Genomic DNA, 15,541 nt, shown 5'->3' with positions numbered 1-15,541 from the left:
TTCAGATAAAATTTAGGTGACATTTAGACATTGTTTGAGAACTTTGTAGGTAGTTAAAAAATGTAGGGAGGAAAAAAACCCAGGTGGTGTGAGCTGGAAAGATTTTATAATTCATTATCCTGATATTGAATTCATGGAGGTATATAAAGAAAAACATTGTAAAGTATTATTTAATGTGACAAGAAGGAAGGGTGTCAGAAAGAAAATAGGAGCAGGAGTTAGGAAACAAATCTGAATAATGCAAGGTCTGGAAAATCAATGCGAGAAAAGTAGAGTGGTTAATAGTATCAAATGCCAGAAAGCTCTATAATAATGACAAAGAATTACACCACAAAATGGTTATTGGTGATCTTTGAGATATTAGTTCTGCATGGGGTTAAAAAAGAAGTTTGTAGGAAACCAAAAAGGAATTTGCCAACCCCCCCCCCCCCACCCCAGAGATTGACTATAGTATGAAGAGGCAGAAAAGTCAACCAGATGCTTTTGTTCTTATTCAAATAAATATTTAGCTGTGATAAGGGAAAGTAAAGATTCCTCTACAGAGAGTCAATTTATATTGTTAGTAAAGAAACTAAAGTCTCAGAGGAGGTTGGAATGTTGAGATACAGAGTATAATGGTTAGAGTTAGCTGGAATTAAGTGGGTCATTTCTTTTAAGTTTGGAGTGAAGATTAAGAGGCCAGATATTTAGAGAGGGATGATGAGTTGAAAGTAAAAGCACACATGCTGAATGACCACATTCCAAATACAGATAGATTGCTTATTTTGTTTAATCAACTCTGGGCTCATTTGGTTGTGGAATTAACTTTATAGCAGTGGTTCTCAACCGTGGCTGCACATTAGAATCACCTGGGAATCTTTTTAAAATCCTGATTTCTGGGCCTCATCCTCTGGAAATTCTGTTTCTTTACTAATGTTGTGGCCCCACCCCAAAACAAAGAAACAGAATTTCCGGAGGATGAGGCCCAGAAATCAGGATTTTATAAAGATTCCCAGGTGATTCTATGTGCAGCCGAGGTTGAACAACTACTGTTTATTATAGAAACATCCTATGTAATAAAAGGCTAATATGCAAATTTTCCCCTTGACCGGGAGTTGGACTGGAGTTCGACCAGGGGGTTGGGCCAGCCTGCCAACTGCCCACAGCCCCTCCCACCAGCCGGCCCTGCCCCTATCAGCCCCCCCACCCCAATTGGGGGCGGGGCTGCTGGCCAACCGCCCCCGGCTCCTTGCCCCTGGCCAGCCTGGCCCAATCGCCCCAATTGGAGTGGGCCGGCTTGGACCCCACACATGTACGAATTCATGCCCCGGGCCTCTAGTTATTAATATTTATCTGTGATTTTTGTATAGTTCCATTTGGACTTCTGGGCAGTGATTTTCAACTTTTTTCATCTCATGGCACACATAAACTAATTACTAAAATTCTGCAGCACACCCAACAATATTTGCCAATATGACGAAAAATAGGTATAATTTTGATTCATTCACAGTGGATGGCCATTGTTGTATTGGTTGTTGTCATTTTTTATTTGACAATAAGAGGGAAAAGAGGTCAGTGCCCCTGACTAAATAGTCAGGTATTGCATGTTTAAAAACTTTTTGCAGCACACTGCTTGAAAATTGGTGATTTAGTGTACTCCAGTTACATTAATCCATTTCTTAGTCTTCCCCTTTCAAATGGTATTATTCTTGTTTCTCCTTTCCTAGTCTTTTAATCCAGCTTTTAACACATTTATATTCTTTTGCTTACTTTAGAAGAGATGACTAAGCTTAACAATAACAAAGAAGTAGAACTTGAAGAATTGAAAAAAGTCTTAGTAAGTATTTAGTTTCTCTTAATATAGAGTAATTATTTTTCAAATCCACTGACTTAGACTCTCACACTATAGATGTTTTATGCTACTTTTTTTCAGATAAAATATTAAAAAATTATATTTGATTTTTAGTAAAGCCACGTTCTTACCTATTCTAATATTTATACATCTTGATAGCTGTCCTCATGTCTTTAAAGGGTTTTAAACAATTTTTAATTTATTGATTGACGAGAGAGAGAGAGAGAGAGAGAGAGAGAGAGAGAGGCAGAGAGAGAGAGAGAGAAAGAAAGAGAGACTTGTTGTTCCACTTATTTATATATTCCTTGGTTGATTTTTATGTGTGCCCTAGCCCGGAATGGAACCATGATCTCCTGGTCAATGAGTTGATGCTTAACCTCTGAGCCACATTGGACAGACTGTTGAACATTTTTGTTTTTGTGTTAACAAGAGCTATTTGCCTGTAGTTTTCTTTTCTTTGATTGTCTTTGTCTGCTTTTGGAATCAGGCTAATGCTGGCCTCATAAAATGAGTTGGGAAGCTTTTCTTTCATTTCTATTTTCTAAAGAGATTGTGTAGAATTAGTGTTATTTTTTCTTTATACATTTGGTAGAATTCTCCAGTGAAATCATCTGGACATAGAAATTCGTTCATTGTTATAGAACTACTCTGGTTACTTGCTTTATCTAGGGTGGTTTTTGTAGTTTGTGGTTTTTGAGGAATTAATACATTTCACTGAAGTTGTCAGATTTCTGTGCATAGAGTTATTTATAATATTCCCTGTTATCCTTTTAGTAAATTTTTATGCTTTGTGAGCCATGTGGTCTCTGTTGAAGTGATTCAACTTTGCTGTTAATAGGGCAAAACAGGCATGGATAATACATAAACAAATAGATTGGCTATATTACAGTAATGCCTTATTAAAAATAGGCAGTGGTGGATTTGGTCTGTGGGCTGTGTTTGCTGACCCTTGGTTGTCTAGAATGATGAATTCAATTCTTGGCACATTACTTAACACATTGCGCACCAGTAGTTTTATTGCTAGCTTTACCCAGTGGCCAGATAAGTTTCTAGAAAGAGTACAAAAAACATTTTACAAAGTATCATACTTTAAAAAGATATTAGCTTGTAAGAACATGTAATAAATAACTTCAAAATGCAATGGGCGTGCCTTTAACATTTATGTAAAACACTGATTAATATGAAAACACGAGAATGCTCGTGATCCGCCTGCAATGTGTTAAGATGGTATATTAAAGTGAGCCCATCCTGATGGAATGATGTAAATTAAAACTGTTTCATAGGAAGAATGAAAATATTCTTAAAGATTTTAGAATAGTTAAGAGAAAAGTTAGGGAGTAAATATTTAAATATTTACCAGTTATCATGTGAAAGAGGAATTGGACTTTTATGTGATTAAGGAAGGCAGAATAATGACTATTGCATGAAAGTTATAGTAAAGCACATTTTTGTGCAATAATAAGGATAAACAGGATTGATAGAATAGTGAATGACTAATAAATACTAATAAAATGGAGTGATTTATACATAAATTAAGGTTTGACTTCAAATGGCCTGTATGATTTTTTTTTAAATAAGAAAATTCCAGGGCTCTGTCCATTAAATCCTGTCATCATACTAAGTTTTGGAATTTACTTAATAATGCCAAACGTTTCTTTTAAAAAAAATTTTAGCCAAAGAGAAACTCATTATATCTTCCCAACTTTATTTAGGAAGTTTGATTATTTTGAATATGTGTGTGCTTTAATTGTCATGATTTGTTAATATTTTTAAATAGGCAGAAAATCAAAAGCTTTTAGATGAAAAGAAACAGTTTGAGAAGATTGTTGAAGAATTAAAAGGAACAGAACAAGAACTAACCGGTGTTCTTCAAACCAGAGAGGTTTGTTTTAAAGGATACATTTTTCTTTCACATATTTTGTTAGTAGAGTACAGATTACAGAATAGATTATAGTGTAGCCATTATCTTTGTGAAAGGTTTCTTCACAAGATTTCTTTTTAAAGTATGTGTTCCTGCTACATTAAATATGCTAATGACTGATTTAAAACACATCTAGAAAACCTCCAAGGTATATATAATGTGGGAGAGAAAGGTCAATATTTAAGGTACCAATAGTATGTACACAATGCCATGGTTGTAACAATTACATTTCTTGATACCTTGAGTATTTATTAATCAATACATTTAAAAGTTAGCCTTTATTAAGTTCTTAGTTTACAGTAGTTTTTATAGTGCTCATGTTATAATTTTAGAATGTCATTTATTTGAAAAAGTATGTTTTCAGTCCATAACAGCATTATAACTATCTTTTTATAATTATAACAGCTTAGTATTTAAGATGCTGATTTTATTAATTAATGTTTCTTCTTAATATTATAGCATTTTATTTAATATTATTTATTTATTTTTTAAAATATTTTTTATTGATATCCGAGAGGAAGGGAGAGGGAGAGAGAGATAGAAACATCAGTGATGAGAGGGAATCATTGATTGGCTGCCTCCTGCATGCCCCCCACTGGTGACTGAGCCAACAACCCTGGCATGTGCCCTTGACCGGAATCAAACCCTGACCTCCTGGTTCTTAGATCGACGCTCAACCACTGAGCCATGCCGGCTGGGCTATAGCATTTTAATTGAAATTATTTGGTAGAGTAAAAGTGACAAAAATTTTTTAAAATGTGTAAATATAATTTTACTGATTGAGCTTCAGAATATCAAGATGAAATTACCAACAATTTTGCCAAATAAATGACTTACTTGCGTAGAGTGACCAAGTTTTTTAAATGAGAAAATTGTAAAAACATTTGTTATGGTTATACACATTTACTTTTCAGAAAAAAGTACATGATTTGGAAATTCAATTAACTACCATTGCCGCAAGTGAACAACAGTATTCAAAACAGGTTGAAGAACTGAAAACTGAGCTTGAAAATGAGAAGTATGTTTTCTATCTATCTATGAAATAGCTTCTGTATTCAATTACTAAGTTTTCTAGTATTTAATAAGTGAATTATGTTCAATATTTATTTGAATAAGCTTAAAGTTGTATTTTATTCCTAAAGATAAAAATAATTTATTAACTTTATTGCTAAGGGAAGTACATATCATTTATATAAAGAGTTCATCACGAAGTTAAGAACTGCTTAAGATCAATATATTCCTTTTCTTAGAGATAGTTGGTTTCTTAGGAAAAAACCATTAATTGCAGTTCTAACTAGTTATTTTGATTGATTTGCTAAATTATTTCATAGGTTTGAATTGATGAAATGCCAGTGACAAAATACAAATTCATTTCTTACATTATCCAATGATTTACCTACTCAGTAAGTTTAATTTTGAGAAAAAGTGAGAGGAAAAAATTATTGTGTTATTATTTATAGAGAAGTAAACTCAAGTAGCCAATCTAGTGGTGAGCATGATTTTTTTCTTTTTGGTTGCTTCTCAGCTCTATATAAAAATGAGAAGTAAACAGTTTATTCAGGATCTTGTTTCTTTCAGCTCTCATTCCCTCCTTCTGATATAATTTCAACAGTACTTTTTTAGGGGTTCTGGATGAAGTTTATTAACCAAATCCCTTTTAATAAATAGGCTGATTACTTATTTATGCTTTGGTATAAATTTGTTATCTTCAGTTTATTTGCTTTTTCAACCTTTCACTTTTTAATGAAAACTTTTATCTATTTTTTGATGAATTTCCATTAAAGTAGTAGGAGATAATAGGTGCTCCTGAAATCATTCCTAAAGCCACACATTCCCCTTCATTTAAAACTGATCCTTGCTGCAACCAATAACAGCAGTAATCTCTCTTCCAGTGTAGAGCATATGAGGCCTAGTATAAGAGCAATTTAAATATCTGCACAAAGGTTAAACCTAGTTTCTTTATTTTAAAATAGGTCATGCCTCATATATTATTTTAATCAAATCATCAGGAGCTTGAAACAGTTTCTAAGAGACAGTCTGTTAGAAAGAAAAATTATATGAAAAATATATACCCTGTAAAATTTGTGGAAAAGTAATGGGGGGTAATGTTGTGGGGAGTATGCAAAGAAATATATGACATCATGAAAAACTTATAGAAAAATTTCAAACATGTACAAAGTAGAGATGTAATAAACCAGCATGTACCTATCACCCAGCTTCAGGAGTTAAGTAGTGGCCAACCTTACTTAATTTATAACCCTAGGTTATAATCCCTGCTTTCCTCTAAGGTTATTATGAAGTAAATTTCACATCATATAATTTCATACTTAAATATGTTGATATGACATATTTTTTAAAAATAGGCTTAAGAATACTGAACTAACTGCAAGCTGCAACAAGCTTTCATTGGAGAACAAAGAACTAGCACAAGAAACAAGTAAAATGGCCTTAGAACTTAATAAACAGCAAGAAGATATTAATGTAAGTTGAAAAAGAAAGAACCAATGACTTAATTTTCTTACCTGTAAAATTAGGGAGTTAGAATAATGACATCTGAAGATTCTTTCAGCTTTAAAAGTCTAATTATCTTAGAGCTGATACTTTGTTTTAGAAGAAAAGTATACATACTGATCTTACATGGTGATAATGAGCAACAGAATATAGAGGTTACCCAATGATAAAGTTAATTTTAAGCATCAAGATTTGTATAAAGTATTCAACAAGTATTTATTAAGTAAATCATATGAGACATTGTGGAGGATATGGTGACGAATTAAAGGTCATCCTCTTTAGGAGCTTATAACTCAATAGAAAAAAACTGCTCAAATAGCTTAAATAAAATAGAATATGTCTTGTTTTGGGGACAAAGTGTTATCCGCATCCACAGGATCACTTCTGCTTTGGTGGAAGAGAAGGCTTCAGAGAGAATGTAGCATTGATTTTAGCCTAAAAGATGAGTAATTATGAGTTCAGTAGGTAATAGTGAGTGGGAACACATTCCTAAAAGCCACAGCAGTATAAATAAAGGGATATGTCTCGAATTATCATTTGGAAACAGTAAATAAGACTTGTTTTGTTAGCTGCTGAGTAGAGATGTTAAAGAAAATGAAGTCTGGAAAAATAGTGTGGAACTATGTAAATTAGGCCATTCTCTGTGTGTATATATAGATATATATATATATATATATATATATATATATATATCATCTAACTAAATGAATTTTATGCTGACAGATAAAGGTCTTAAATATTAGTTTCAATTTTATTTTTGTTGCAACAGGATAATTAATATAAACAATATTGAATATTTCTTTAGAATATCAAAAAGCAAGAAGAAAGAACATTGAAACAAATAGAAAATCTGGAAGAAACAGAAACACAATTAAGGCAAGACTAATGAGTTGGCGGCCTCTTTTGTCTAGCAAAGATTTTAGTATTCTTTTCTATTTATTATAGTTAATTTAGATTAAACTTATATTGAATATAATATAAAGTAAAATTTAGACTTAAATTACTGCTTTGGAATTCTGCTTAAAAATAAAGTTGTAATAATGTTTATTTTATACTCAGTGTTGAAATAGTGAGATTAGACACATTAATTTTAAAGCATCATAGCTTTCTAATATTTATTATTATTATTTTTAAAAAATATATTTTATTGATTATTTACAGAGAGGAAGGGAGAGAGATAGAGAGTTAGAAACATCGATGAGAGAGAAACATCGATCAGCTGCCTCCTGCACATCTCCTACTGGGGATGTGCCCGCAACCCAGGTACATGCCCCTGACCGGAATCGAACCTGGGACCCTCCAGTCCGCAGGCCGATGCTCTATCCACTGAGCCAAATCGGTTTCGGCTGATATTTATTATTAACTAAGAAGATACACTAATCATATGTCAAAAAATTTAGAAGAGAAATAAAAAATATTATTTTAAGCATTAGCCATGTTTTCAGGCATTTTCACAATCATCTATTGTAATGCCTATATACCATTTAATCAAGTGGATATGACATTTTTTACTTTTAGTCCTTTATATTTTTGGATATTTATATTTTGCAGTTTTTCACTATCATAAATAATACTGTAGTAAACATCTTAGCACATAAAGATCTTTTTCTTATTTTGAATTTGATAGGATAAATTTCAAGTAAGTAGAATTATATTGAGTCAGAGGAATAATTATTTCAATGAAGAAATTGAGCAAAAAGGACATATCTGTTGTAAACCAGAAAATTTAGAAGAGAAATACAAAGTATTTAATATTATTTTGTCAAAAGGACAAAGGAACACATGGGGGAAGAAAACTATCTTTCTTGCCTTTGTCTCTGCTATACAGTTTCTCTCTCCAGAGGTATCACTCTTACCTGTGTATGTTTCTAGAGATACTCTGTTACATATATAAGGGTATATGTGTATGCAGATTTCTCAGTCATGTAGTTTTTCATTAAAATCACTTGTATTTATGTATCTAATTTATTTTAATAAAATTATGACTATGTCTCAGGATAATGACTGATTTATGACTAAGAAAATAGTAAAGTGATATCTTGACTTAAATTAGGAACAAGCATTTCTTTCCAGGAGTTTTTTAAATAGAAAAATAAGATAATTAATTTCAAAATAAATGTGTAATTTAAATATGAGAGTGAATTGTGCCTATTTAGTATTAAGGCATGAAAAACTACCCAGCAAAATGAAAGTATAAACCAATAAAGTTTAATAGTTAATCATTTTAGAAATTCAGAAAGGGAATAAAATGAAAATACAAGTTTTATCTCAATGTCACTCTTCTATTTCCTTTAAGGAATGAACTGGAATCTGTGAGAGAAGAACTAAAGCAGAAAGGAGATGAAGTTAAATGTAAATTGGACAAGAGTGAGGAAAACGTATGTTATATTTTATAATAAATCATATCACAAAATTTCTAATCATAAAAGCAATACCACATATCTAAAAAAATGGTGACATATACTGTTGAATAAGTAACTAGTTAACTAGGGACTTTTATAGGCTGTTGAATTTTAAAATATAGGGCAGAGTTTGGTTATTTTGCATAGTTTATATCTAGAAAAAGTAGTATAATTCTAAATTTCTTTTATAAATGCTCAATATTTAATGTTGATTTACATTTTTAGGCTAAATAAATGGCTTATGCTTTAGTAATATAGAATACTAGAGGCCCGGTGCATGAAATTTGTGCAAGGGGCTCGGTCCTTGCAGCCCCCCCCCCCTCCCCCCCAGTGGTCGTTCTGGAAGGTCATTCTGCCATCTGGTCTAATTAGCATATTAGTTCTTTATTATATAGGATATATAGGATACTGATAAATTGAGTAATAAGTTCATTTTGTGCTTTGGTGGAAATGATTTAATAAGTTGAGATAGGATCAAGGTCTTTAGAAAAGACCCCGACCAGGGCCAGGGATCCAGCCTGCAACCAAGGTATGTGCCTTTGACTGGAATCCAGCCCAGGACCCTTCAGTCTGCCAGTCTGAGGGCTGATGCTCTATGAACTGAGCAAAACCAGCCAGGGCCTGATAAATATTTTTGTAGAAACAAAAGGTTGAGTTTTATAATTTCATTTCTAAAAGGTACTTGTAGAAGAAAATAGTAATTACATTTTAAATCTGATGTCAAATATTATTTTTTAGGTTCGAAGCCTTGAATGTGAAGTTTTAAAAAAAGATAAACAAATGAAGATATTAGAAAACAAGGTAGTATCAAATTGCAAACATGTTTGGAAGTAGAGACTTTGTAACAACATATGTATGACTAGATTCTTTAGGGCCAACCTTGACACTTTTTTTTGTTTTGTTTTGTTTTGTTAATCCTCACCTGAGGATATATTTTTAGGGAGAGAGGAAGAGAGAGAAACAGGGATGTGAGAGAAATACATTGGTTGGTTGCCTCCTGCGTGCACCCCAACCGGGAGGAGGGTCCAGGCTGGGAGATACATGTCCTTGACTGGAATTAAACCCAGTTCCCTTTGGTTCACAGGCTGATGCTCTCTATCCACTGAGCCAAACCGGCTAGGACCAGCCTTTACACTTTTAACAGCCTTTATATAAATCTCAATTCTCCTTTGGACGCTTTGAGAAATAATGTAGAATTTTTATTGTAGGTTTCTTTGAAGAGGCTCTGGGTTCAGGATTTTTTTGCACAATGCTTTGAAAAGCAAAGTTTCATTAAATTCCTCTTTAGATGTCTCTTCTCTTTCGCAAAATTTCATACTCTGTGCAGCTGCATTTGTTGTGGATATCTTTAGAGTGGCAGGATTTTTTTTTTTAAAAATCATTCTTAGACATCTTTCCCGTCTCTCAAGAGAACTGCAGAAAAATTTCTGCTCCATTTATGTGAAGTGTTCTTACTGGTTGGCTGCCCATCCCAATTCACTTTTTCTTTCTCTGTACCTCACTACACATGGGTCCTAAACCTGACTTTCTATAGAGAGAGTAGTCCTCTGGAAAGTATAGTTCACTTTCTGTAGTTCTGGCCTCTAATAACACCAATTTTTTTTCCTACCTAGAATTCGGATGATTAAAATCCTTTATTACTCTGCATTAGAGTTATTTTACTTAAAAATGAACCGTGATAGTTTAATACCTTTTCAAGATTTCTGGGCATTCTACCAAAAGTATTTATTTTAATTAGTCCTACATTTTGAGATTATTTATATTTAAAAGGATTGAAAATTTAAATTACTTTAATTTTCATTAGCTTATTCAGAAAGAAGGGAGAGTGAGATGGGGCAGTGCGTGTTGTAAGAAAAATATGTAATGGAGAATTTTGTGCTAATGTGGGAGATGAAAATTTTTTTCATTGGAATTTCTTTCTACTTCAGTGGAAATTAGAATGATTTACGTATATGTAATGTAGTAACCTTTAGAAATCTATGCTGCTTTTATGGTACTCCAAATATTTTGGGGGCTAATACCTCTTATTCCGATTCTGCATGTGTACCCAGGTGAAGTAGTCCCTCAAAGTGAGATATAAAAAAAGTGGTTCAGCTGTTATTTTTTTAAAACAGGAATTAAAATGTAGTTAGGAGGAGACAGACTATTATATTATTTCCCTCCCCTATAGATAATAAGTATAAGAGGTCTCAGAAATGAAAATGGAATTGTTTTTAAAGTAGTTAAATTCAAATGTTCTTTAAGTATATTAAGAATTGTTAAAAATTTCAAGTTTGTATTGAGATAATTGTTAGTAAAATTTGTACCCATTTACATGATTTTAGACATTAATGGAATTATTTAACAATATGATTTTTGAAGTGACTTCTATATTAATTTATGTAATATTTTTATTAGTTTAAAATTACTTATGTTGACTAGAATATTGAATAAAATAATTATAATTTCTCATTTTTTTTTTAGTGTAACAATTTAAGGAAACAAGTTGAAATTAAAAGCAAGAATATTGAAGAATTCCAACAGGAGGTATGTCTTGATTCTCATTATCAAATTATTTTAAAAGATTTTTTTTTACTTCAGTTTTAGAGAATAATGCTTTTCTTTCCCATAGTAATTTCAGTCTAGGTAAGGTGGTAGTGCAAGTTTGAATCATTTTGGTACTAAATGTAATTGTTTATTTTTAACTTTTAACAGAATAAGGCCTTAAAAAAAAAGGGTACAGCAGAGACGAAGCAACTGAATGTTTATGAGATAAAGGTATTTGGAATAATTTTTGTTTTTAAAATAGTAGTAAATAGATGAAAATATAAGAATTTTATTCCTTGTGATACTTATCTTTCTCTGACTGGCTTATTTTGCTTAGCATAATACTCTCCATTACCACATGATCTCACTCATGTGGAATCTAATGACCAAAATAACCTGATGAATAAAATAGAATCAGAGGCATAGAATAGCGGTTCTCAACCTGTGGGTCCCGACCCTTTAGGGGTCGAATGACCCTTCCACAGGGGTCGCCTAAGACCATCGGAAAACACATATATAATTACATATTGTTTTTGTGATTAATCACTATGCTTTAATTAATTATATTCAATTTGTAACAATGAAAATACATTCTGCATATCAGATATTTACATTACGGTTCATAACTAGCAAAATTACAGTTATGAAGTAGCAACGAAAATAATTTTATGGTTGGGGGTCAACACAACATGAGGAACTGTAGTAGAAGGGTCGCGGCATTAGGAAGGTTGAGAACCACTGACATAGAAGCATTGAACAGACTGACAAATTTCAGAGGGAAGGTGAGAGTGGGAGGGGAGTGATTAACCGGGGAACTTATATGCATATATGCATAACCCATGGACACAGACAATAGAATGGTGAAGGCTTGGGAGGGGTGGGTATGGTGTGGAGGGGGTCAATGGGAAAAAAAACCACACAAAAATAAACAAAGGAACATCTGTAATACTTTCAACCATAAAGATAAATTTAAAAAAATTTATTCCCTTGTAGCAGTTTTCAAACATCATCTGAGATTGTGGGAATCGTTCCTTTTAATTATAAGAGTGCTCATCTGTGATTTATATGTGTTAAAATCATCTAAGCAACTTAAAAATGTATGTGTGGGTATGTATATGTATGTATTCATACTCCTTACCCATACATTAAAAATTAAGGTTGAGCAGGTTTGGGGTGGAGTCTTGGAATCTACATTTTTTAAAAGCTCCATGTAATACTCTTTGTAATACTTTAAGCAATAAAAAAAAAATAAAAGCTCCATATATGGTTATCTTGCTGCATAAGGGTTTTGATAACTACTGACTTTGTAGGAAACAAATTAAAATCCTGGAATGTAAACTCATGATGTCAGGGTCTTATTTTGTTTATTTTCTTAGTCCCTATTCCTTGAGATATAATTTACATGTAATAAAATGCATGATTTTAAGTATACAGTTTGATGAGCTTTAACAAATGTTTTTACAAACATGTAACAACAATCAAGATACAGGATTATTTCCATTATCCCAGAAAGTTCCTTCATATCCTTTTATAGTTTAAACCCTACTCCCCAGAGGCAACCAATATTCTGCTTTTTCTCTCTATAAAGTAGCTTGTCTATTCTAAAACTTCATTTAAATGGAAACATGCCAAATACTCTCTTGTTATAAGGGTTTATTTTGCTCAGCCTGTTCTGAGATTCACCCATGCTTCTGTAGGTATCAATAGGTCTTTTATTATTTCCAAGTCACATTTCACTGTTTGAACATAACAGATTTGTTTTTCTAGTTTCCTGTTAGTGGACATTTGAATTGTTTTCAATTTTTAATCATTATGAGTAAAGTTTCTATGAACATTCTTGTACAAGACTTTCACTGGACATTATTTTTTTAATTCTCACCTGAGGATATATTTTCCATTGATTTTTAGAGAGAGTGGAAGGGAGGGAGGTGAGAAGTGGGGGAGAGAGAAACATCGCTGTGAGAGAGTTTGGTTGACACCCCCACTCCCCCACCCTATCCTCCCTCCACTGGGATCAAATCTACAACCCAGGTACGTGCTCTTGACCAGGAATTGAACTCAAGACCCTTTGGTCAGTGGGCTGACACTCCAACCACTAAGCTACACTGTCCAGGGCTGGACATTTTAAAGTAAATATCTTAGAAAAGAGTTGCTGGGTCATAGAGTAGATGTATATTTTTTTATTTTTTTATTTTTATTTTTATTTTTACAGAGTGTAAGGAGAGGGATAGAGAGTTAGAAACATCAATGAGAGAGAAACATTGATCAGCTGCCTCCTGCACACTTCCCTACTGAGTATGTGCCCGCAAGCAAGGTACATGCCCTTGACCAGAATCGAACCTGGGACCCTTCAGTCCGCAGGCCAACGCTCTATCCAGAGAGCCAAACCAGTTAGGGCAGTAGATGTATATTTAGTTTTTAAAGAAACAACCAAATCATTTTCCAAAGCGATTTTACACTCCTAATAGCAATGTATGAGAGGTCTAGTTAGTCCATATCCTACTCACATTTGGTGTTGACAGTCTTTTCAGTTTCAGCCACTCTTGTGGGCAGAACCTAGCTTCACGTTTAGTCATACAATGTCCTACACTTAGTTTCCTGCTCTATTATTGTCATTTTGAAATTTAAAATAATTTATGAACTAGATGTTCTCCCTTTTCATTTTGCATCAAGCTCTGCAAATTATATAGCTGGTCCTGCTCATGGGTATAGTAGTATCCCATTGTGGTTTTATTTTTCATTTGTTATAATAGTGTTGAACATTTTTTCATAAACTAGTTATTTGTACATTTCCTTTATAAAGTACTCAAGTATTTTGTCCTCTTTATTTTTTTTATCTTTATTTTTTTTATTTTTATTTTTTTAAATGTATTTTATTGATTTTTTACAGAGAGGAAGGGAGAGGGATAGAGAGGTAGAAACATTGATGAGAGAGAAACATTGATCAGCTGCCTCCTGCACACCCCCTACTGGGGATGTGCCTGCAGCCAAGGTACATGCCCTTGACCAGAATCAAACCTGGGACCCTTCAGTCTGCAGGCTGACGCTCTATCCACTGAGCCAAACCAGTTAGGGCTGTCCTCTTTATTTTTTATTGGGGTAAAATACCCATAACATAAAATTTACCATTCTAACCTTTTTAAAAAAACTATACAGTTCATTTACATTATTGTGCAACCAATCCCCAAGACTCTCTTTATCTCGTAAAAATGGAAATTCTATACCCACTAAACAGCTCCCCATTTCCTCCTCATAGTCCCTGGCAACCGCCATTCTCTGACTTATAACTACTCTATTTACTTCATATAAGTAGAAAAATATAATATTTGTCTTTTTGTGACAGCTTGTTCATTTCTGATAAAAAGGCAGAATTTTGATAGAGATTGCATTGAAATCAGGACACTATTGAGTGAAAAGACAACCCACAGAATGGAAGAAATATTTGCAAATCATCCTATCTAATAAAAGAGAAACATGGTAATTAGCCATACCTCCGCTACCCTTCCCATTGGCTAATCAGGGCAATATGCAAATTAACTGCCAGCCAAGATGGCGGCCGGCAGCCAGGCAGCTTGAAGCGAACAGGAAGCTTACTTGCTTCAGTGATGGAGGAAGCCAACGTTCCCCGCCTGCCTGCCGGCCTCTGAGCTTGCAGTTTGAAACATTGTTACAAATATAGAAGCTAAACAAAACCCCAGAAACCTGCTTTCAGCCAGCCGGGATCTCAGAGCTGGAGTTGAAACAGTGTTTCGATTATAGAACCCAAACAAACCAGATACCTGCTTTCAGCAGCTGAGGCCTGAGAGCTAGAGCCAAGCCTCAGAGCTAAAGCTGGCCCAGAATAAAAAAAAAGAAAAAAAGGAGCGGTTGGGAGCTTCAGTCACCCGCCAGCCTGAAAACAGCCCTCAGCCCCTCACCCAGACTGGCCAGGCACCCCAGTGGGGACCCCCACCCTGAAAGGTGTGTGACCAGCTGCAAACAGCCATCATCCCCTCATCCAGGCTGGCCAGGCTCCCCAGTGGGGACCCCCACCCTGATCCAGGACACCCTTCAGGGCAAGCCAGCCGGCCCCCACCCATGCACCAGGCCTCTATCCTATATAGTAAAAGGGTAATATGCCTCCCAGCACCGGGATCAGCGGAGCAGCGAGGCCTCCCAGCACCGGGATCAGCATGACAGGGGGCAGCGCCCAAACCTCCTGATTGCCCTGCTACTCTGTGTGTGACAGGGGCGGGGCCACAACCTCCCTATCCGCCCTGCTCTGTTTGTGACAGGGGAAGGCGCCCCAACCCCCTGTCTGCCCTGCGGCTCTGTGTGTGACAGGGTGTGGGGGAAGCTCCCCCAAACCCC

General features: G+C 34.4%; 1 protein-coding gene across 1 annotated transcript in view; it reads left to right on the top strand.

Moving 5' to 3' along the window:
- Positions 1-15,541, top strand: part of SYCP1 (synaptonemal complex protein 1) — a 63,807-nt gene that overhangs the window by 28,262 nt on the left and 20,004 nt on the right. Inside the window, exons 16-24 of the mRNA XM_023757020.1 lie at positions 1,755-1,816; positions 3,609-3,713; positions 4,667-4,770; positions 6,116-6,233; positions 7,069-7,139; positions 8,560-8,641; positions 9,404-9,466; positions 11,129-11,191; positions 11,360-11,422. Coding sequence (XP_023612788.1) covers positions 1,755-1,816; positions 3,609-3,713; positions 4,667-4,770; positions 6,116-6,233; positions 7,069-7,139; positions 8,560-8,641; positions 9,404-9,466; positions 11,129-11,191; positions 11,360-11,422 — 731 coding nt within the window. The remainder of the gene's footprint in view (positions 1-1,754; positions 1,817-3,608; positions 3,714-4,666; positions 4,771-6,115; positions 6,234-7,068; positions 7,140-8,559; positions 8,642-9,403; positions 9,467-11,128; positions 11,192-11,359; positions 11,423-15,541) is intronic.

Source organism: Myotis lucifugus, unplaced genomic scaffold, assembly GCF_000147115.1.
Source record: "Myotis lucifugus unplaced genomic scaffold, Myoluc2.0 scaffold_101, whole genome shotgun sequence".
Taxonomy (NCBI): domain Eukaryota; kingdom Metazoa; phylum Chordata; class Mammalia; order Chiroptera; family Vespertilionidae; genus Myotis; species Myotis lucifugus.
This window is presented reverse-complemented; position numbering and strand designations above follow the sequence as displayed.